The sequence below is a fragment of the Pteropus medius genome, unplaced genomic scaffold (genome assembly GCF_902729225.1).
Source record: "Pteropus medius unplaced genomic scaffold, Ma_sr-lr_union100, whole genome shotgun sequence".
Taxonomy (NCBI): domain Eukaryota; kingdom Metazoa; phylum Chordata; class Mammalia; order Chiroptera; family Pteropodidae; genus Pteropus; species Pteropus medius.
The window spans coordinates 44,820,347-44,842,884 of record NW_024344378.1 but is presented as its reverse complement, the minus strand read 5'-3'; the positions used below and the strand labels follow the sequence as shown (position 1 = coordinate 44,842,884).

At 51.9% G+C, this 22,538-nt stretch overlaps 1 protein-coding gene across 6 annotated transcripts in view; it reads right to left on the bottom strand.

Annotated features, from left to right (window-relative positions):
* The window catches only part of ADAMTS14 (ADAM metallopeptidase with thrombospondin type 1 motif 14), a 76,735-nt gene that overhangs the window by 18,383 nt on the left and 35,814 nt on the right, over positions 1 to 22,538 (bottom strand). For 3 of the 6 annotated variants that reach the window (XM_039872033.1, XM_039872034.1, XM_039872038.1), the window contains exons 5-12: positions 11,688 to 11,771; positions 10,812 to 10,968; positions 9,379 to 9,484; positions 7,487 to 7,630; positions 6,761 to 6,893; positions 5,544 to 5,657; positions 3,288 to 3,436; positions 1,159 to 1,334 (exon numbers count right to left, since the gene is read on the bottom strand). In XM_039872033.1, the coding sequence (XP_039727967.1) occupies positions 1,159 to 1,334; positions 3,288 to 3,436; positions 5,544 to 5,657; positions 6,761 to 6,893; positions 7,487 to 7,630; positions 9,379 to 9,484; positions 10,812 to 10,968; positions 11,688 to 11,771 (1,063 nt within the window). The remainder of the gene's footprint in view (positions 1 to 1,158; positions 1,335 to 3,287; positions 3,437 to 5,543; positions 5,658 to 6,760; positions 6,894 to 7,486; positions 7,631 to 9,378; positions 9,485 to 10,811; positions 10,969 to 11,687; positions 11,772 to 22,538) is intronic. The other 3 variants (XM_039872035.1, XM_039872036.1, XM_039872037.1) reach the window with 2 other exon arrangements.

The following is a 22,538-nucleotide window of genomic DNA, read 5'->3' as shown; positions in this document are numbered from 1 at the left end:
GACCTAGGCCAGGGCCGAGGGGTGTGGGCTCCAACTTTCCCAAAGAAAGTCAGGACCCTGACCACTACGCCCCAAACAGCTGGGTCTTGGAGCAGCAATGGAAGCCAGCCCGCAGTGGCAAGGGAGTGGCGAGCTCCCCAGAGTGAAAGGAATCCAAGCAGAGGGAAGACATTCCACGTAAGCACGTTCCAGAGGGGCCTGTGCACTAGCAGGTAATCAGCAGGCCTCTGAGGTCCTTTCCAACTTGAAGATTATCATTCCAAACATGAGCTGAAGAGCTGCGGGTCCTACAATTGATAATCGGGACAGGGCTACAAGGTGGTGACCAGGGCTTAGGAAAGGAAAAGCCGTTCTAATCAGCACTGTCTGAAACTGAGAGCTACACGGTAGGGGTGAGCACTGTGGAAGGATAGTGCAGAGACTGGCAGGGGGAGGTAGGCTCAGAGGATTGTTAAGGGTCCTTTCAGCCTGAAGTACCATGAATCCCAGCCCTTCGATGGCTTTTCTCTGCCACTACAAGAGCCATCACTGGAAATGTTCCACAACAGATAGCACTGGCACTGGCTTTGCCACCTCTGTACAAGTCCCAAGACCCGTGTCTCTTCCAGAGAAGCCTACATGGGCTCTGTATGAGGATTCTATAGGCTCCCATCCGCCTGCCTTTCAGATCATTTTAACAGCTGAAATGGTAGTTTAATCAGTAAATCCTAAAACCATGGCATGTGATAAGTCCGAGCTTTTCAGGACATTGGTTCTGCAAAGTGAGGGGCCACTGCATCTGTACAGTGCCTTCTTGCACAGGGAAGAGCATGTGTGAAAGGCACCAACCCCAAAAGTCAGCAGGGCTGCCGGCCTCACGGCACCTCAGAGTGAAGTGCCCTTGCTCAAGACATTTTCCTGCATCTCCAGAAAACAATCATCATAAGTATATAAATCAGGGATGGCTTTGATGAGGATGGTGGCCCACAAGGTACACAACGCAAAGGCCTGCATGGACATATGTGGCAAGCCTGCCGACTGCGGTGTCCCCTTTGGAGCCCACACTGTCCCTCCACCTTCACTGGTGGGCCCAGGCAAGGGAGGTCCTGCCTGGCAAGACACAGACCCAGCAGATACCCAAGGACATGGGGGGTAGGAGGGGGAGCAGGGACTGCTCACCGTCATCAGGCTCATAGGGGACCCAGCTGTGCTTGGCATTCTGATGGATGTAGTAGGAGTTGCGCTTGGCACACTGCTGGGTCCGGAAGTCCTCGTAGGGCCCCGGACACTCCTCAGTGTTGCAGACCTGGTACTGGATCATGGGCCCTGAGCACAGTCGGCCTCCGTAGGCTGGGCTGGGGCAGGCACAGGGAAACCCAGTGACTTTGCTGGCTGGGAAGGACTGGGCTTCCCACACGTTACCAGGGGCAGTTTAGCCTTTTAGAGTAGCTAAAAGGGGCTCCACTAACATAACTAGAGAGAGATCTCAACTTTGGGGGCTGCTGAGCTCAGAGCCTGCTGGATCCCTCTGGCTCTACCCTTCAGGCATAAGTCATCTATTCTACCGTGTATGTGTGTGCGTGTGTGTGCGCGCGTGCGTGCAGGGGAAGAGGAGGAAAAGAGGGAAAGAGAAGGGGAAAGAGAGGTGAGCAAGAGATGTGGAAGATGGGAATGACTGGCCTGGGAGAGAAATCAGTCTTATTCATCTTTGTCTTATATTATTTAACTGTTACACAGGGCCTGACATACAGCAGGCACTCAAATGACTCAACTATTCCTATTTGCATTGCTTCTATTTGATATCCTAACAAACTAAAGGATGGTAACGGAGGCTTGGATTTGGAATCGGAAGCTCTGGTGAAATCTAACCCCAAGTCCTGACTGTGCGATCTCGGGTAAATCACCCAGTCTTGCTGTGCCTTTATTTTCCTTTTAAATGAGGGACCATGATACCTCTTATTTTACCTACCTCTTGGTGTGTCTGTGAAAACTAAATAAGAAAAGGTATTTTAAAGCAATCTGTACTCTCTTCTCCATGAAATTCAGAGGATGAGGTAAGATTATGGATATGTTAGGCATCCTAATTCAGGAGGTAATCTGCTCTGAGGTGACAGGAGAATTACATGGGTTTATGCAGGAAAGTGTTTAACATCCCACCTGGCACAGAGAAAGAGCTTCATATACTGTAATAATTATAACAGCAGCTGTCATTTATTAGTGCTTCATCTGGGCTGGGCATGGTGCTGAAAGTACACATATTATTTCATTTAAGCTGTATAAAATAAAAAGTTATTACAGAGAAGTTCGATAACTGATAGCTCTGATCAAGGGGATAACCATCTATCATGACTGGAAGGTGGTTTATTCAGAGTGGGCGCCACTCGGTTTCTCTAACCCCACCTTTCATACCCCCAACAGGCGGAAGTTACAAGGCAGTTCATTTTGGCTTATCTATGTGGAAGGTCAGTATAGCGATCTGACATGGGAATAGGCCTCTCAAGAAGGTAGTGGGTTTCTCAACCCTGGAGGTAAACAACAGAGTATGGGGATGCTAGAAGGAGGGTGACCACTACTAAGTCACTATGATGCTAGGATTCTGTTGTCATCATCCCATCTCTCCGTGATGAGCGGTTGGCCAGGCACTGCCCCTCAGAGGTTCAGAACCCCACACCAGCCCTGGCCAGCCCCCATCTCTCATGAGGCTGTTCTAAGCAGGCTGCTTCAGCCTGGGAGATGGAGTCTATGCAGAGCTGGTGCTCAGAAGTTCCAAAACTATGGGAGGGGTCCCCACAGAGGGGACAAAAAGGGAGATATAGAATGCTCCCCCAGAATGCTAAAAGTTGGAAGGGGGAAATGAGTCAGGGTTTGATATTAGAAAAAGGTTAAGAAAAATTAAAGGAAGTTTTGCTTCATGTGGTAGAAAACAAACTTGGGGGATTTATTCTCCCAGGACACGACTACTAAGCAATTTAGATCAGTGTTTTCTCAAAGTTTAGCCAGAGGATCAGGGTCATGAGGGGCTTGCTAAACTGACAGTTTGGGCCCCCCAGAATCTCCAGAAAAACTTTGGCACATAAGTTTGAAAATCACTGGTTCAAACACATTCTCAGATGTCAGACCCAGGTGGAAGTGATCTGTCCTCCCCTAACCCTCCCCCCACAATTTGGAGTCCTCATCAATTAGAATACACAACCACCTGCAGGGGTCCCTCTCTCTTGTGCCTTGTCCCTCATTGCCTTCCCCTCCAAGCCCCTCAGGCCTAAAGATAGGGGTCCCCTGCCCTGCCCACCCCAGCCAAGCATACTTACAGGGGATTGTCACAGTTTCGGCTACGGGATCGCACCCCGCCCCCACATGACCGTGAACATGACCCGAAGTTGGTCCAGGAGCTCCAGCCTCCATCCTGACCGTAGGTCTGCTCGGGTGACTTCCAGATGCAGTGACCTTTGAAGCACCACTGGGATGGAACAGAAGGCGTGAAGTCACCCTGGGGCCACAGCCTCCTAGCCTGCCATGGAGGGTGCCCAACCAGGCACAGGTCATAGCTGGCGGGCACCACGGATGAGCCCAAAGAAAGGGATAGTAAGAGCACAAGCCTCGGGTTACACAGAATCCCAGCCTTGGCCTGAGTTGAGCGACCTTCAACAAAGAGCTCCCTCCTCTGAGCCTATTCTTCAACTGAACAATGTGGATAATAGCACAGGGCTGCTATGAGCATTCAGTGAGGTAACACCTGGCACACACAGGCCTCCGGAAATGGCAGATAGTATTATCAATGATGGTGATAACTCTGTGTTTATTTGTTGACCACCCCAGTAGAAATAAAGGACTGATAGGGGAGAGAAGACACAATCTTCCCACACTATCTAGAGTTGATCTTGGCTCTGTACCTTGAAATTACCATCTAGGGGCCACAAGCAGATGTGTTCATGGAGGCAAGCCAGCCCCACTGGGAGGCCCGTCCATGCACCGAGTCCAAAAGGCCTGGGTCTGAATCCCAGCTCGGTCATTCCTAGCTGTGTGTGGCTTTGGAATAACTTCACCTTGCTGAGCCTCAGTTTACTCACCTGTTAAATGGGGCTGTTCTAAGAACTGAAGGTACTAACGCCTGCGAAGGCCTTAGCCCAGGGCCAGGCACGAAGTGGGGCTCAATCAAAGTTAACTCCCTTCCTCTGTCCTAGAGGGCAACAGGAAAGAAATACAGCAAAGCTCTCCAGGTCTTTTTCAAGAGATAATGCAGTGGTTCTCAGCCTTGCAGTCACTTGGGGAACTTTTAAAACTCTAGATTACTTGGCGTCACCCCAGACCAACTGAGTCAGAATCTCTAGGGGAAGGAATTTTTTAAAGAAGCTGTAATGAGAGATATACTTTACATACCATAAAATCCACTCATTTCAAGTGTAGTATTCAATGATTTTTTTCATAAAGTTACAGTGCCATGCAACTGTCACCACAATCCAATTTTAGAATATTTTCCATCTCTCCAAAGAGATAGCTCACCCCCATATGCAGTCACTCCCTGTTCTGGGGGTGGGGACTTTTGAAGCTCCCCAGATGGTTCTAATATGTGGCCAAAATTGAGAGCCACTGATGAACTGTTATGTGAAATTGTGACAGGAGAGGGCCTGGAACTCTGATAACACATGGAACGGGCATACTCAATCTCCAGAATAATAGCCTGCCAGGTTTGGAGCCCAGTGGGCCTGAACAAGGCCACAGGAAGCCCCATCCATTTGTGAAGGAACAGACCATTCACAGATGTGGGTGAGAGGAGCCTGGTGAGGGCAGAGGACAGGCTGCTGGGGGCAGGTCCCCTGTGGCTAAGCTCACAGCTAAAGCTGAGTAATCATCACGCCTCTCTTAACATCCTGCTTCTTCCAAGTTCTCTCATTTGTTTTGACATGACTCAGTAACTTCAGAACCACCTGAGGGGTGAGAAGGATGTCTGATCAGGGGTCAGCAGGAAAAGTTCAATGAATGGTCCAAGGTCACCACACAGCTATCAGAGCAGGGCCAGCAATAGAGCAGAAGTAGGTTTCAAACCCCTGCTCAGAGCTCTCACACTTGACCACAAGGTCTCGCTGACAAAGGAAGCCCTGGCCCACACATGTGTGAGGAAGCGAACACACACCAGGAAGATATGTGAAAAGTCAGGCTTACGGGGGAAGAACATGTGTGTAGGAGAAACAGCATGTGGAGGGGAGGCAGTAGGCAGAACACCTGGAGCCCTCCTTTCATCCCTTCTCTGCCAATTACTCCCATGTAACCTCCACAAGTTCCTTCACCTGCCTGGACCACACTCTCCTCATCCGCGAAATGAGAGTAAGTGTCGGCCAGATGGGCTAGGAGGTAATGAGACACTCTGCAAACTGTAGAAGCAAAGGCTAAGATGTGGGAGAGAAAAAAAGGTGTGAGTGTGTGTGAGTTCATGTGCGGCCTCCATGCACATGGGGCTCACATCTGTCCTGTAGCACCCCTACACACACATTCATTACACACTTGGAGGGGAGGCGGAGGTTCCCCAGGAAGGTCAGTCCTGCTGCAGACCCCAGTTCCACAGGTACCTTTCCTGGTGCACATTCAGTCCCGTCCAGTGGGGGCCCCTTCTTGGTCTTGCAGAAGTATGGGTTATCAGGGTGGCTGCACCACAGCTGCTTGCAGGGTTCAAAGGTCGTGAACTGCATGGCAAGGGGAACAGGGTCACTGGGCTGATTAGCTCTCCAACTCTGACGTGGTGTCTAGGGGGCAATGGACAGTGACAGAGAGAGAGGAGGAAGTAGTGGAAGCTGGGCCCCAAATGCTGCAAGGGAAGTGAGAGGGGCCAGTCCAGCCAGAGCCCTTTGCTCCCCCAAGCTTGACCCTACCCCAAGTGCCAGTGGCCTCCAGTGATGCCTCCTCTCTCCAACAGGACACCAAGAAGAAGGGGCCAGCCATAGCCCATCCTCCTCTTTTCTCATTCCCCAGGCCTCCGTCCCTGCTTTTGCAGAAGCCATTTTGTCACTAAGTAAGGACTAAGGTTTGAGGCTGTAGGGAGGCTAAGACCCTTGATGCCCCTGAGACTTTGCATGCAGGGGGCATCAAGGGAGCTGCTGGTCCGGCCGAGACCCCACAGCACCCAGACAAGGTCAGGACTCCCATCTCCCTCCAATCTCACCCAGCCATGACATAGGTTAGTAATTATGTTTCAGGTTGTGCAAGAAGCCCTCAATTTTCTTTTCTGTCCTATCAGCCCCTGGTAGCTAGACAACTGTCCTTAGAAACACAGCATTTGGGCACTGAAATCCCATACTCCAGGTTCTTTTTCTACCCCTAAAGCAGAGACCACATGTCCCAGTGTGGCCTGGGCGGTGTGGAAGGTGACCGTGCACAGGGTCTCCTGGTCCTGCAGAGCTGAGGAAGGGGCTGCAAATCTGGATGGGGGTTTGAAGCACTCAAGTCACCAAGCTCTGGCCCCCTGGAAAGCACCCTGCCCTGGGATGTCCCCTTCTCTGAGCCTGTGCCTAGACCCTGGTTAGCAGCTGTTCCCCTCTTTCTCAGGGCTAAAATATTCTTCAGCCACTGCCAAGTGCCCACCCTAACAGGTGGGCCTGGGTGGGGCAACATGTAGAAGGTGGCAAAGCCTGGACTCGGTCACCATGTATACGCCTGATGGCATCCAGCCTGTGGGCCCATCTCTAGACCACCAGCCTGGCTGGGCCAAAGGTGCTCTGTGAATGACCAGCCTGGGTTACAGAAGGATATGGCACTGGAACCCAGCTGGCAGAGGCCGATGGGAACTCACCGTGGAGCAGGTGTGGTACCCAGTGCCAAAGTCAAAGCGGCACTGCTCGTCCATTGAGTAGTCGATGCCAGGCAGCTCTGGGGGCTGGGGCCAGGAAGGCGCAAAGGGGTCGTCAAGGAGGCAGTTGTAGGAGCTGCCAGTGGAGACAGGGAGGTGAGACAGGCTGAAGCTTGAATTCCCAAGGTTGAACTAGCAAGGAAGGCCTGCAGGAATGCGCCCTGCTGCTCTGTGCTGGTCTTTCTGGGAGGGTGGCTGCCCTGAAACCCCTCTTGAACAGGACCTCACGTCCACCGACAACTGTGTCTGGGAGGCTCCAAAGCAAGGGCACCCAGGGCTGGGGGTTAGGAGTTCAGCTTGTAGCTATCTTACAGGGCAAGTTTTGCCCATGTTAGAGGGACACACTATAGTCAAGATTAAGGGTTGATTCACGGACAAGTTAAGGGCTCATTGCACTGAAGGTAGAAGAAAAGTCAGCCTGCCATGCAGAACACGGGACGCGGGGCCCTGGCTAGGGGCTGGGTGAGGTCAGTGTCTCTGTCTGCACCTGCCTCACCCAAATACACTCGTACCCATTCTCAGCATTGCGCTCCCAAGTCTAACACCTGTGCTGACCAGCAAAGCATGGAATTGAGTGTGTGTCAGGGGAGAGATGGTGTTGGGAGGGCAGATGACTTGGGGGAGATGAAGTGGCAGACTGCGTGGGCCCTAAAGGCAGAGGTGACCTACGGGAGGTAGCGGCTGAGTTCCAACTTGCTGCAGCGGGACCAGTGGAAGCGGTGGAAGGCAGCCTGCACCAGAGGCGCCATGACGCTGCCCAGGCTGGTCTCATCTGCACAGCCGTTCCCCTGACCGTCATGCTCCATGCCGAGCCTAGAGGGTTGGAGGACGACAGAGGGGAGTGCAGAGTCATGCCCAGGGAGCCCACCTCTGGGAAGACAAGAGGTGGGCCAGAAATGGGAGACCCTGCCCTGACCGTGCTTCAGACCGCCTCCTGGCCGCAGTTTCCCCACCATGCTGTGCAGAAGGCCACCCCTCTGGATGAAAGCCGAAACCCCACTCTGCCCTTCAGCAGAGCTGGACTCATTCTGCCCTGACCTCAAAGCCTTTACCCCTGCTATCTCTACTCCCAGACACCCTGCCCCCGCCTCAAGCCCCACCCACATCCTAATAGCTTCTGAGGACAGTTCCAGCCCCACTCCCCGCCCCGGGACACCCTCCCTGGCCACTTGGCTCCTGTGCTGACCTCCCATAGCAGGAGCCACCTCTATCACCATTAACAACTCGCATGCAATGAGCTGTCTTCCCAGTGAGGCAGGGTCTCATTCAGTTCAGTTCAACCTCATTTGCTGAGCCGGCCTCTTAAGCTTCTCCCAGACCCCTTGATATTTGGCATGTAGTATGCATCTACCACAGTGATAGTTTACATTTTAAAGTCTGCTCTTTATACTTGATATTTAATGTCAAAGCCCAAAGATTCTAAATTCTTAAATACTTCCAGGTGGCCGCATCTGGCCTTGACCTCTGGGTGGACACATAGGCTTCTAAGCTTGACCTCGTCTCTCTGCAGCGAAGGGCCACCACTCAGTGAAGAGTGGACATCCCCTGCCCGCCACAAACAGAAAGGCAGACTCCTGGCTCAAGAATGTGTGGAACCATCGGCTTCGAGGGCAGGAGGGGATCTCAGAGGCAGCCCTGATATCAGCCTCTATGCTGCAGATGAGGAAGACAAGGCCTAGAGAGGAGGTGCCGCCTGACCGGTGAGGGGCAGAGCTGGGATGAAATCCACATGGGACTCTTGAGCTGACAGGGCTGATGCAGAGAGGGGCACAGAGAATGTGGCCTGCTGACCCCACTCTGGGGCTGGCCCACTCCTCTCCTTCCCAGGTCCCTCGGACTACAGATAACAGCCCTCATTCTGAGTGTGGGCTGGACAGTGTGTCCCTCAGCTCTGCCCCTATGGACAGACAAGGCTGGGAGGCATGACGGTGGCAGGTGCACATCACCATCTGACATATTGGATAGAGGCTTATTGGCTTTCTCCCAGCATGCAGCTTCTTATGCGCTCTCTGTTCTGCTCTCCACTGCAGCCCCATTCCTAAACTGGGCCTGGTGCACAGTACTCAAGAAATACTGATTGAATGAATAAATGAAATCCAGGCCAAAGATCAAGCAAGCCAGCTGCCAGCCTGGCCAGTGGCCTGAGTCCAAGAGCATCTATTTATGATGGGCTTAGGCTAGCCATCCAGTGTGTGCTGAGTACCAGGTGGGCTGGAACAGGTCTCAGAAGGTCCCTGAGGTATGGGTAGGACAGAGGGATAGAGACCACCCAGACAGCTGATCACTGCCTATTATTGTACACTGCCATTGACTTACTGAAAGGCAGGGCCACATTTGGTCTCCCTTGGCCCTGGGATATGGGGGATGGGCCCAAGTCAGGCCCAGAATTGCTGTCTAGGCCCCTGGTATCCCTCCCCATCATGGCAGGGCCTCGCTATGTGGGCAGATCCTCTGGCATCTCCTAAGACACTGGGACTGGAGCCCGATCTGGGGCAAAGCCTCCCACACTTATAGACCTCCTTGGAGCTCATGGCACAGCCCACCCTCTTGCTGCCACTTACACATGACCCGTCTCATGGGCCACTACAAAGGCTGAGGAGAAGCCATCTTCATGGTTGAGGGCACAGCTTCTCAGGGGATGGCACATGCCAGTGACAGGTGCGTACCCTACAGGGAAAGAGACAGAGGGCAGAGAGATAAGTCATGCACAAGTTAGACAGGACATGATGTGGTCTGTGCCTAACAGCCTGACCTGGGCACATCCTGACCTGGTCATTGCTAGAGGGTCCCTGGAGGAAGAAGGATCCTTGCAAGGTCCCACCCACAGCAGAGCAACCTAGGCCACATCCTAAGGCTGTACGGCTTCCCTCTAGGCCTATAGCCTCCCTGGACCTGTTGGTCCCTCCTCCAAACCAGGCAGTGGGGTTTCCAGACAGACCCTGAGCCTGCACACACCCCACTTCCACACCACATCCCTCCAGCCAGCCGGTCAGTTGGTCAGTCACCAAACAAACGTATCTTATAGGAAGGTATGGGTGGCACTGTATTAGATACTACGGAAAAAATAGGAAAATCAGTTCCAAACTCCCAGCATTTCCCTGCCACAAACCCGCACATTAAGAAACAGATGGCATAGCAGAGCGACTTGGGGTTAGAGGTCAGCTTAGGTGTGGCGTGCAGGGCCCGAGTTCAAGGAGCACAGAGGGGAGTGCAGGGATGATCTGGAGGAAGAGGATGGTTTCAACTGACGGGATTGAGGGGGACCAGGGAATGACTTACGGGGGACATAGAGCTGGGCCTAGAGGACAGGTGAGACAAATCTCCAGAGGTGGGGGACAGGACACATTGTGGGGAGAACATGGGCAAAGGTCCAGAGATGGCTGTGCGAGGCCTCAGGGTGGCCAAAGCTTCATGTGTTTGCGGAGTGTTTACAGTCATACGCTGTCACGGACATTTCATGTACCCCCTCAGCCATTTTAGCAGCCCTGGAATGGAGGAAGGCAAACACTATCATTTTCCTCAATCGATAGTTGGGAGAACCCAGGGAGATGAAGTAAGCTAGGACCACTGGGCTAGAGAGGCGTGGAGCTCCAAGTAGAACATGGACTTCCTTTCCAAAGTCCACACGAGCCCGCCAGGTGCCACCTGGCTTGCAATGAGGGCAAATGAATGCGGTGCAGAAAAAAGTAACTTGAAGAACACTGAGGATCTTCAGGCAGCCAGGCTCCGGGATGGCAAGCACAGAGCTACCTGCAGGCTCAACCAAGACGGCAGAGATCACAGTGCGGACCCCTTTGCTTCTCTTGGTCTCTAAGAAATCACTACAGACTTGTCCACCTGTCCATCCAGGTTCTGTCCCCAAAGTCCCATGGACCTCTTTGCTAACAGGGAACTTGACTTCCCGGCCTCCCTGGGGTAGCCCCAGAGCACCCCAGCCCTGAGTCTTAGCCTCTGCCCTGCAGCTGCACATACCTGGCCACGGCAAATACAGTACCTTGCATACCTGAGGGCCCAAAGTCCTGCCGGGTGAGGAAGACAACGTGGTCGTGGTGCTCTGCATGGCCGGGGTCCTGGCGCTGCTGAGTGTGCGCCCAGCGACACACCTGCTCCAGGCTGCGAGAGGGGTTTCCACGTTCAATCAGGCTCAGGGACTGTGGGGGCCGAAGAGCATCAACAGTGGAGCAGTCGGTCGGAGCCCCCAGACCACAGCGGGCACCCAGGGCTTCCCTCCCACTGGCAGAGGAGAACATTGAGGCCCATGGGACTGCAGTGCCTATCCCAAGGTCACGGACTCCAGCTGCTACTGGCACGCAGCCCTCCCACTTCATGCAATGTTCACGCACCAAGCCTTGTGCGAGGGACACTTGTCTGCTGAGAACTTAACACACGTTATCTCTAATCCCTCAACTAACCCACAGGCAGGTGTGGTTCTGAGTATTTTCTCTACACTATATGTTTGTTGTCTCGTTTAATCTTCACAATAGCCTCTGGAGAAAAGTTCTGTTGTTATCCCCCTTCTGGGGAAAATAAGCAACTGGTCTAAGACGGCAGAGCCCAGGGCCCACTCACAGATGGACTTGTTTTGGTCGCTGCCCCTCTGTAAGCCCCACTTTCCCTTTGACTCCTGAGAAGAGGGACCTCAGCTGTAAGGGTATAGGGTTGTCCATGTAGCACATTGGAGGGAACTCAGAAGTCTCTGTTTACTATCCCCAAATGCCTCTGCCACTGAAGCCTCAATTTTAATAGTCTCAGAGTTCTGATTCTGGAGACCAAATGCTCCCTAGAGGCTGTCTCACCGCAGCCAAGTCCAATGCACTGGCCACGTAGCCCTTCTCCCTCCAAATCCTGCCTGCTAACAAGGGGTGTTTACCTGTCGGTAGCCGACCATAATCAAGCGGACAAGGGCAATGTTTATGTGGGCTCCCAGGGACTCGTCATGGTAAATCTCATTCACCTGCAAACAGAGAATAGAACAGTTTCAGGGCCGCAAACATTCATTATGGGCCTACTATGTAACAGGTAAGGGGCCATTTCATCCTCACCATGGCCTTATCAGGCAGGCATTCTTATCCTTACTTAACAGATGAAGAAACTGAGGTAGAGAGAGGCAAAATGACCTGCCCAAGACCATAAAGCTAATGAGCTGCACAGCTGGGATCCAAATCCTGGCCTGCCTAATTCCAACCCTAAGCTCTCTCCACAAAGGCAAGTTGTGAGGGGCCTGGTCTCAAACTCAGCCACTCTGATAAGGACTGTCATCTTTCCACAACTCTGAAGAGTCCTTCTGGAAATGTCACCTCGGTTGGGCTGCTCATCCTCACATCCTTGAGTACCTCCCCAATTGCCACTGCAGTCATCTGTCTGCCCAGTAGTGCCTGGGGACTCCTCCTCTAGGGCAAATCCTCAGGAAGTGCTCTAGGACCTTGAACCTGCAGCACCACCACCACCTGGGAGCGCATTAGAAATGCACAGCCTCAGGCCCACCTCCCAAGTCAAAGTCTGCATTTGAACAAGATCTCCAGGGCTTCTTAGGCACAGTTAGGTTTGAGGAGCATTGCATTAGATAGGTCCCTTCTCCCATAGCCCAAGTACCTGTGGGACAGTCCTTGCACAGTTCCTCGAAGAATGTATTCCCCTGTTTTCACTACTTCCATCTCTCCATGGCCTTCAGCTCATGAGCAAAGTAACCAGCCTACAACCCACAAAGGGATTGCTGTCCACCAAATGGAGAGGAACAGTGAAGCCAACCCTATATGCAAGAGTTCCTTGGGAAGGAAAAGGCCAGGAGGGGGACTGGAGGCTTCTCCTGTGCCAACACACCCCTCCTAGCCAGCCAAGGACAGAGCCAGCCTGTGGGCACAGCTACGGCAGCAGAAGCTGCATGCACGGTGGAGCTCCCGCCCACTCTTCCAGTGCCCAGAACTGGCAGCTGCCCCAGCTCATGAGGGTGCCGACCAAAGAGCAGCCAGCGTCAGGCTTCCACCAGGGTCTGCCTGGCATCCATGTCTGGACCCAACTTAGACCAAAGACCGGTGCCCATTGTGGGACAGCAGGTCCCCACGAAACTCCAACACAGGGAATGACAGGAAGTCCACTGGGTGGTGGCACTTCCTTCCACCCTCCTCTCCACCCCAGCAGAAGCGAAGGCATCATGGGAGCAAAGTGCTCAATGCATACAGAGATGATGCCCTTTTCAACCCACATGCTTTAGACTTATTCTAGAACTGCCGAGTAGAGGATTGTCGGCCACACACATTTTCTCCCTAACGGAATTCCAACCTACGGATTCTTCGCTGATCCGCAGAAATGATCATCGATCTGCATAAAATGACTCTTAAATAACCCAGACATTTCAGCCCCTCTAACACCAGAACAAGGCCTTCCTTCCACCTGGGGGGTGGGCTCAGTGTCACAGACATCCCTGACATGTCCTATAGGCATGCAGGCCAAGGATGGGGTCATGAGCGATACAGGCTCTACACATCCACATCTGTGCCCCTGGTATACACATGTAAACCCACCAGTTGCCCAGGGCCGGAGAAAGAGAGTGGTCACTGGGATACCCTGAGTCGGGGAGGGGAGTACCTGCAGGGCCTCTGGCGTTTGGAAGTAGTCAGGGCCATAGCCTTCTTGCCTTTGTCTCTCTCTGAAATGGACCAGGCAAAGTGCTGCTTGAATCTTACCATGTTACTCACTCTGTCCCCACACTCAGTAAGCCAAATCCACCCATCAAGGACTCCAGTGATTCTGCTCCAATGGTTGCCAGTTCTACCCTGGCACACTGGGAGGTCCTCACGGTGGGAATGGGGAGGGGGCTGCCTCTCTCTGAGTAGGAGATAGAATCGGAACCTGAGTTTCCAACACTGGTAGGGGATTGAGTGGGGTCTTCTGATGCCACTTCTCACTCCCAGGTAACTGGCCTAAATGTGAATCCTGAGCAAACAGAAAAGGACATGCCATCTGCAGAAACCACTCAGCATTCTGAGATAACCTGAGATCAAAGGCTTCCGGCAACTGGGATACTGAGCTCTGCAGCACAGACTCGTGCCACACCCCAGGAGCTGGGGCAACAGAAGATGGTGGAATGTGGCCAGCGGGGATTGGGGTGGTCTTGCTGGAAGAGCTGAAATGATCCCGGATTGAGAAGGTAATAGGCCCTTCGGAGGAGATGAGCAGAGAGGCCTGGTGCAGGGGAGATGAAGGCAGAAGCCACTAAAAGAGCCCCAGGGTCACTGGCAATCAAGGTAACTGAGGCCAACCCCCATGTGACGGGGAATTTCTTCCCAGCTCATGCCCACACGCTCCCAGTAATGGGGTGCTCTCTGTGCTGTGAACCCCATTCAGCCTTCCCATCTACCTCCTCCACTGGCCTCAGTCTTCCTCTTAAGTTTTATTGAGCACATCTGCTCCATTCCCGGAGACAGAAGGTGACTAGTTTCTCGGGAATTCTCTCCAAGCTCACACCAGTCAAAGAGAAAATCTTACAGGCAGCACAACAGAAGCCAGATCGGGAAGGATCATGGGCTGGGAGTAGGTTTTCAACAGAAACAAGGGGAGACAATGAAGTAACACCATCAAAGCACCAAGATAAAGAAACTGTCAACCTAGAATCCTAGACCTAGCAAACCATCTTCTAAGAACTATGATGAAATCAAGGTATTATCAAATAAACAAAAACTGAGACAGTTACACAAACCTCACTAAATGATCTGCAGGAAAGAAAGACGGAAAATTATCCCCAAAAGGAGGTCTAAGGTCCAAGAAGCAATGAATAGTTTTGAGGCTGTGATAAGAGCAGGGTTCAGCAATGGTCTTTTCTTATACTAAATAAGGATAATAAAAATAAAGCAGTTGGATTTTACCCACTTTTGCCCCATTTTTAAATAGGTAGAGTTGGCCCTGCCATTCCGAGTCCCCTGGTCCAGGCCATCTCTGGAGCCCTGGTACATTCATCTGCACACACCCCTCTCAGACTTAGTCCTTGAGTAGGGACCTCAGGGCTTTGATTCCGTTGAAGCTGCCGCCCTGAGACTTTGCACAGGCCAAGGAGGAGGCTAGTCAAGGTGGCCATGTTCAGCCAGAACTGTGCAGATCTCCTGGCACATGGGTTCCACCCATAGCCCCAAGCCCATGCTGGAGCCGCAGCCAAAAAGTACGGCTACCTGAGAGGCCCAGGACCCCAGCCCTCTGGAACACAAATACAGGCAGCACCCTGACAGGTTCCAGCCTGTCTGTGCACCCAAGGCCTGGCTCTGACAGCCTTTGCCCTCTACGTTTGCCTCCCAAATGCCAGAGGTAAGGCCAGTGAGGCAGCTCAGGGGGAACAGGAACTGCTTCCCATGGCAGCGGGCACAAGCATAACAGCCTGGATGCACTCACAGAGCAGAAAGGAACCGTGTGTCTGATCTCCCTGCTGCTGCGCCTCAGCCAAGTTCAAGGTTGTCTGCTAAGGCTCCCAGGTTTGGGTTAAGCATCACATGTTGGCTTGGGATGGCCGCTGGCTATGTACCAGAAAAACAAGCAAAGGTCAAGACTCTTTCTGGCCAAGGGTAGACAAAACAGGGAAAGGAAGCAGATAGCTAGAGAGCCTGGGATTGAAAGGATAAGCTGCTATTCACTGAACACCTACTATGTGCCAGGCTTTGCTGTTTCTGCTGTGCTGAGGGCTTTCATATCATCTCCCGATAACCTTATGGAGAAAGGAATTATTCCCTTTTCATAGATGAGAAATCCGAGACTCAGAGAGGTTAAGTAATTTGCCTAAGGTCACCCAGCTGGAAAGTGAAGGGTCAGGATCTAAACTCAGATGTCTATGACTTAGCCACTACACACAGCTGCTCTCTAGAACCAGCTTCTGTGGCAGGCTGCCTGCGGTGGGCTTTCTCTGGTCTAGGAGAGAAGATGAAGGACTTTACTACTCAGAAAGGGAAGGCTTCGGGGACCCTGGTCTCCTGAGCCCTTCAAGTACCCCGAGCACCTGAGCCTGTCTCAGCTAACCACAGCATCAGTTGGCAACAGAAAGTCACCATGCACTACCCACATTTCAGGAATGGGGAGTTGAAATCTACCTCCTAGAGGGCAGAGTATCTCCACCAATTATTTGGAATGCTTCTGCACAGAAGATTTGTTCCTTCTCCTCTACCCACTTATTTATTCAGAGATTTATTTATCAGTTTGGACTCGTGGATATTTATTTTACATTCTGGATTACAATTCAATGTTCCATTATTTATTTTGTTGTTCAAATTGTCCCAGCTTTGGCCACTGGGTGCTTTCAGTTGGTTCTTGCATCCCTTCAACATGCTCCATCATTTTTTGGTTTGGGGTTTTGGGGTTTTTTGAGCACTTCCTTACTTCCTGTCACTACAAGATGCTCATCTTGGACATGCCCCATCCCAGTTCTAGAGTCAGTCATTCCTCCAAGTTGCTCCAAGGAGCACAGTCCATTATCTTTATTCTCATGGTGAGAAAAATGGCCCAAAGTGATGGAGGAGCTACCTAAGGGCAGCAACCACAGTTGGAGTTCAAGCCCAGCTTCTGTTCATGTGCCCTCTCCAGTCACTCACTGCCTCTGGACATGGACAGAATGAGGACAGCACAGCATGCAGGCAGGAGAATGGCCACAATGACCTCCCCTGCCCTTTCTCAGTTCCGGGACCTGGGACCAGCCCTTCTCTCTCCCCAGCCCTGACGCTTCTGACAACAGGGCATGTAGTGACTGCAGTCCAGGTGCTCTAACACCCAGGTACCTGACCCATTTCATGAGTCTTAGACACTCTCTTTTTCCTACTGTTTATAGTCACAGTAGACCAGGTGACAGTTATGGTGTGTTGTCACTCCCTATGCAAGCAAGACCTGTTGTTATTCCTGGTGGCTTCATAGGACAACCGCAACCCCTTAACATTTCAGAAAATGAGTCGCTTAGGGACTATCTGAAAAAGGAACGTGAGTCCTGTTGTCTAAAAACCTCCATTGCCATTTTCCGGTAAGATCACAAAGGCATCCACATCGAAGCTTGCACGATGGGTGTCCGTGGTGGGGACAAATCCCAGAGATAAGAGTGGAGCACTCCTGCAGCATCACCCATGCTCCTGATGGCACAGGGTACAATACTGTGCAGAAAAGCTGAAAGTGACTTGGACGAGTAATATTCTGAATGTGAAGAAGTTATGGAACAGCCCGATGTCCCAGGTCGGCCTGCCTGTGCATAAAGAGCTGCAGCATGGAGGTCTGGAAAGACTCGAGCTCTGCTGTGTAATCTCACCCCTCTGAGCCCGACTCTCCTCTTCTGAGAGTGGGCACACAAACCTTGCAAAGGCCTGAGGACAGAAGGTGAGCAAATGTCAATTAGTGGCATCTGTTAGTTTAGAACTTCTACTTCCCACTTTGGGAGCTGAGGAACAGTCCCTTAGATCGCCCCAGGAATAAGAATTTGGAGTCTGACCAAAATGTCTGGTGAGATGCTGGCTACAAAAGAGCTTTGTGAACTGTAAGGCTCTCTTCGCGCATGAGGGGTATGCATTATTATGATGTCTCTCCTGCCAGGAATCCCAATACACACCTTTCTGTAATTAGACATTGTCCTCTAGCCAGGGGGCTTGCTCTGCAAATGTAAATACCTGCGTGTGGCAACTGGAGCTAATATCTTAGGGCGAGGTTTTCAACCTGGCCAGGAGGAACACTTTGACGTTGAGGATTCCCTATTGCAGGCCGACCTGCGCACTGTAGAATGGTTAGCAGCAACCCTGGACTCCCCTAACCAAGATGCCAGTAGCACCCACCCTCTCCAGCTATGATAACCAAAAAACCTCTCCAAACCTTCCCAAATGTCCCCTGGAGTGGTGGTGGGGAATTGTTCCTGGTTAAGATTCACTGCCTTAAAGTAAGTGATTTTTTTTTGTTGTTTTTAGCCTTAGGGGTCTCTGCCCTAAAAGCAGTGGATAGTTTTTTAGGGAGAAATAAAAGAGAAAGGGCAAAAAAGAGAGAGCAGGACGTACCCATCCAGTGAGCAGGGAAGATGAGCTGCTTTGGAGACTCACATACCACAAAAGAAAATGGTCTGGCAAAGCAACACTCTCTGTCAGCAGGAAAGCAGTTTCTGTGGTATTCCAAGTAGCCTTTATGAGGAATATTTAACACCTGTTATGTGCCAACAGCATGCCATCCTTCCAGGCCGAGGCCACCAAGACCCCGGTCTGACAGCCATCTGCACCCAAACCTCTGGGTCTAGAAAGGGCACCAAGTTTTTCCAAGCAGGGCATCTGAGAGACCTCAGTGCTTGGAGAGAGGCCCTGAGGCAGGTCAGAGCTAGTAGGACTCCTGCAGAGGCATCAGCCAATATATCCCTAACAACCAAGCCTAACACCTTTGTAGTGTCAGCCAGACTGGGTGGGGTGAGGAGCAGGGTAGGCAGGGAGCCCTCCACCCAGAAGGACAGGCTACCAAGAGAGGTGCAGCTGCAGACTGGCTCTGTGAGGACCAATGGAAGGGCCTCTTTGTCTCTTCTCATCCTCCCTCTGCTCCTGCTCCAGGCCCTAGGGGAACCCCCACATCCCCACATCCACCAAGGCAGCACAGTACCTGACTCATGTCTAAGGGAGTCCTTGCCCCAGAGATTCTATGCATTACCCCAGGGTAAGGAGAGAGTCTCTGACAGTGCCTAATTCTTGCCGTACCCCCAGCTGGCAGGCCTGGCCACAGGGCGAAGGATGTGAAGCTTCAGGATCCTAACTCTGCTAGGGAGACCCATCTCAGAAAGAGGCTCCTCTGTGAAGGGGGCACTCTTCCCACCTCCCAGGCCCAGGGACCTCCTTCTCCCACTTCCCCAGAGCTGCCTGCCCCAAGTTCTGCCGCAGCCGCAGTACGGGGAAAACACAAACTTTGGAATCAGACAGATCTGGGTTCAAATCCTGACTCGCCACTTATTAGCTATGTAGATTCTGTGCAAGTTGCTTGGGTTCTTGGGGCCACAGAGGTTCAAGGAATGTTGCCCGAAATAAGGCCACAGTGAGTACTCAAGGAGCACGCCTATGAAGCTCTCAGCCCTGTGCCTGACATGTGGTAGGTGCTGGAATGATAGTGTGATATTTGAGATATCCTAGATAGCTCAAGAGTCCCTGCTTCCTGGGGCTTTCCACTGCCTCATCACAGCTTTGGCTGGCCTCTGGTGTCCATCCTCTCCTTTGCCAAATCCACCTCAGGTGCCACACTCAAGCACTGTTCTTCATACTTTTTCTCCACACAAGAACCCATGCTACTGCCCGATGGGCCGTCCTGCCATAGCTAAGTCCCTGAGATTTCTCTGCAGGCCTCCATCACCTCCCCACACACCCAGGGCTGCCTTCCAATTCCTGTTTCCACAACCCTGCCATGCTACCCCCCCACCATCACACTTCCCCTGCTTGCTCTTCACCTTGCCAAAGGCTGGCTCAGCTCCAACCCCCACCAGAAAGCCGTCCTCTCTGCCCCAGTCCACAGGGACAGCTGCCTCTTCTAAGCTCCTTCGGTACCGCTCTCAGTGGTTCCCAAATTATTCCATGGGACCGAGGCTTGTTTTTGCGACTAGACCAAAGCTTCGGGAACAGGAATCTGTCTGTCAATGCCAACTACAACTGCCCTTATGTTTCAAAGCTCTCGAATGGTTCCCTAGTCCTGAGATTTGAAGAAGCCTTAAGAAAAGTGACCCAGTACAAATGGGTAAACTGAGGTACAAAGACAAGTCCATGCAGCGCCCACCAGCACGTGAGGGAGAGGTGAAAAGGGAGTCTTTGCCCAACATCTGGAGCTACGTGAATATTTATAGCACAAACCCGGGTTGATGCAAAAGAAAACTGAGAGGCAGGATGCCCCTGGGAGCTGCGGTGATGAGGGCCTGATTAGATCATTTTGAGTCTTTCACTAAGGGCTTCTGCCCCCTTCTCCCTGAGTTAACACAATGGGACCATCCAGCCTGGGAACCAGATCTCTTTCTGATCCCGCCAGGCCGCCTTGGCCCCGGAAATCAGGATCAGAAATGGTCACAGACAGACAGGCCGGCAATGGAAGGGAGAGCAAAGTGACACCCTTTTTACTGGCTTCATGAAATCCCTGAGGGAATTAGTGCTTTAAACAACCCAGCCAAATAAAAGTTCCCACACAATGCTCAGGATGAGCTGCTGGTCCCTTGGGAGGGAGAGGCTGTCAGCCGCCCATCCGCTTACCTCCAAGAGCCGGAACATGGGCGGGCAAGTCAGACCGCCACCTGCCTGCTTTTCCACTGTGGCAGCAGCAGGTTTCCACGGCGACAGCTCCCTAAGTGCAGCCCATTTCAACTCCATGGGCCACCCTCATGGGAAGCTCTGCCTCAACGGCACCCCTCATACATCCAAGACTCTTTCTGTTCCCACAGTCACAAGGGCAAGCTAACAATGAGCAGAAGACCAACCTCAAAGAGCCTTCCAGAACCTGAGAAGGCATTTACTCTCTTCCTCACCTACCTTCTGATGGGTGAAGGAAGGTAGACCCAAGGCTATGGAAACAGCAGTCCCCAAGGAAGGCCCTCCTGGCACAGTCTTTGCTGAGGACAAAGTGGAAGGCTGTGAGTCACAGGTTAGAGGTCAAAGTTCAGAAGTCAGAACGTGTTAATTTGCCCAACAGAGCTAGAACGAGTCATGGGTTTACCCTCCTCTAACTGTAAAGTCCCAGGGACATGAGGAGGGACACCAGGGGCTGGGGATGACTAACCTCTGCATCGCAAACCTCAATAACTTAGTAGAACTTCCCACCTGCTCCCCACCACCATCCATGTGGTCTCTAATAGCTCTAGATCTGAGAGATTTAACAAGACTCTTCTGAACGAACCACATTTCAGTCTGGGCAAGGCGGTGAAATAGCCAGTTCCAAAAGTCCACTTTGCTCGACAGAAAAAATAGCTCCTTGTATGATTCATCAAAAAACCTCTTCCAGTTTCCAAGGGGAGCCCCCAAATTCTCCTTGGGAAACAAGATCCTGTCGACCCTCGGCATCACCTTCCTAACTTCTCTGCCTTCAACCATACATCTCGGGAGTGGGTTCACCTTTTGTCATGGCCCCTAAGAGCAGCCCCTTCAATCTCCAGGTCACCTGAGCTAACCCTGTCAGGACCCTCTCTCTAGAGGGGCTCAGATGAGACAAGTCAGTGGGTCTGGTGGGGGCCTTGCCAAGGGCATACAGTATCCCAGAATCCACAACAGTTGGTTTCCGCCCTAAGCAGGAGCTTCAGGGACTGACACAATGTCATGGCCCTTCTAGGACACACACACATACAATCACTCATGTCCTAGGTCACTCCTGAGTGCCTGCTCCTGGCCTGTCTGGGAAGCACTCGGAACCAAAGAGTTGGTATAAAGATTATTTTAAGCTGAAGTCATTTGAGATTCAACAGATGCAGAAAGAACCCTTCTCAGAAATTCCCTTATCTGACAAAGCAGCAACTTCTGGGAAATGAGCTACCACAAATCCCCTCCCCAGGGGAATTTCATGGCCATAAAAAAGACAGAAAGACTTCTTGCACCTGTATAAACAAATAGTACCACAAATTTTCTTATTTCTCATTTGTTCCCCTAAAAATCCATTTGTCTTTCCTAAAGAAACCTATTTGTTCTTCCTGCAGAAGTCTTTTCTCCCCCCGCCCCATTAAGTTAGATATATAAGGCCCAAATTCTAACCACTGCTTTGAGTTACTTATCATTGATCATTCCCATGGGTACACACGTTACACAAGTAAATGAACTCTTTTCTCTTGCTAATTTGTCTTTTGTCAGTTTAAAATGCAGGTCCTAGACACTGAACCTAAGAGAGTAGAAGAAAAGTAGTTCTTCTTCCCTCTTCACCTGGGTCACCAGCCATAGAAAGCACCACCTGGTATGAGATTACAGACCTCTGTGCAGAGGCTGTGGGAAGAGGGTGAGCTCTGAAGCTGACAGAGCAGTGCTCAGATCCCAGCACCATGGCTGACCACAGGAGACCAGCGAGTAGAGCCAGCTCTCTGTGCCCAGTTTATGTGTAAGGATGCCGGGATACTCAGACTTCTCACGGGATTATTGGGAAATCTGAGTAAATGAGGTCACGTTTATAAAGAGTCCGACTCCCAGTGGTTGCTCAAAAATGATTCCAATGATTTCTACAGTGATGTCATTTGCAATTGTCTGTGGACACACAGCAGTGTGAGTGCTCTGAGGTAGGGACTATGTTTTCCACTCCTTCTGAGCCCTTTCCTGTAGAAGCTATCCTTTTGTCTGTAAGCTTCCCTGCCTACTTTCCAGGAACAGATCCTGCTCTAACTCACCCCTACACACATAGGTAGGCTCCACCTGGAGGCCTCAAGCCAACCCTCCAGACACCACAATTAATCTAGGACAGCCACATGACCCAACTCAGGCCAATCCTCCCTAGGAGAGCGGGAAGGATCCCTTTGCCTTTGGGTCCTACAAACAGAAGTGTTGGAATCTGGGGTTGCAAGTAACCCTGCTTCCCACCATGGGGAGAAAGCCTGTCTCCTGTCAGTCTGTATCACCAAGCACAGACAGAAAGGGAGAAAGTGTCCTAATGGGCCTGAGGCCCTACACCCATGGTCTCTGGTGCTGCCCTGTCCCACAATTCTTGTACCTACTCCGTGGGCACTGTCAAGTGCTCCATTCCAACAGATCCCCTCTTTGGCTTAAGCTAGGGCGAGTTGGGTCTCTGTCACTTACAACCGCAGAGC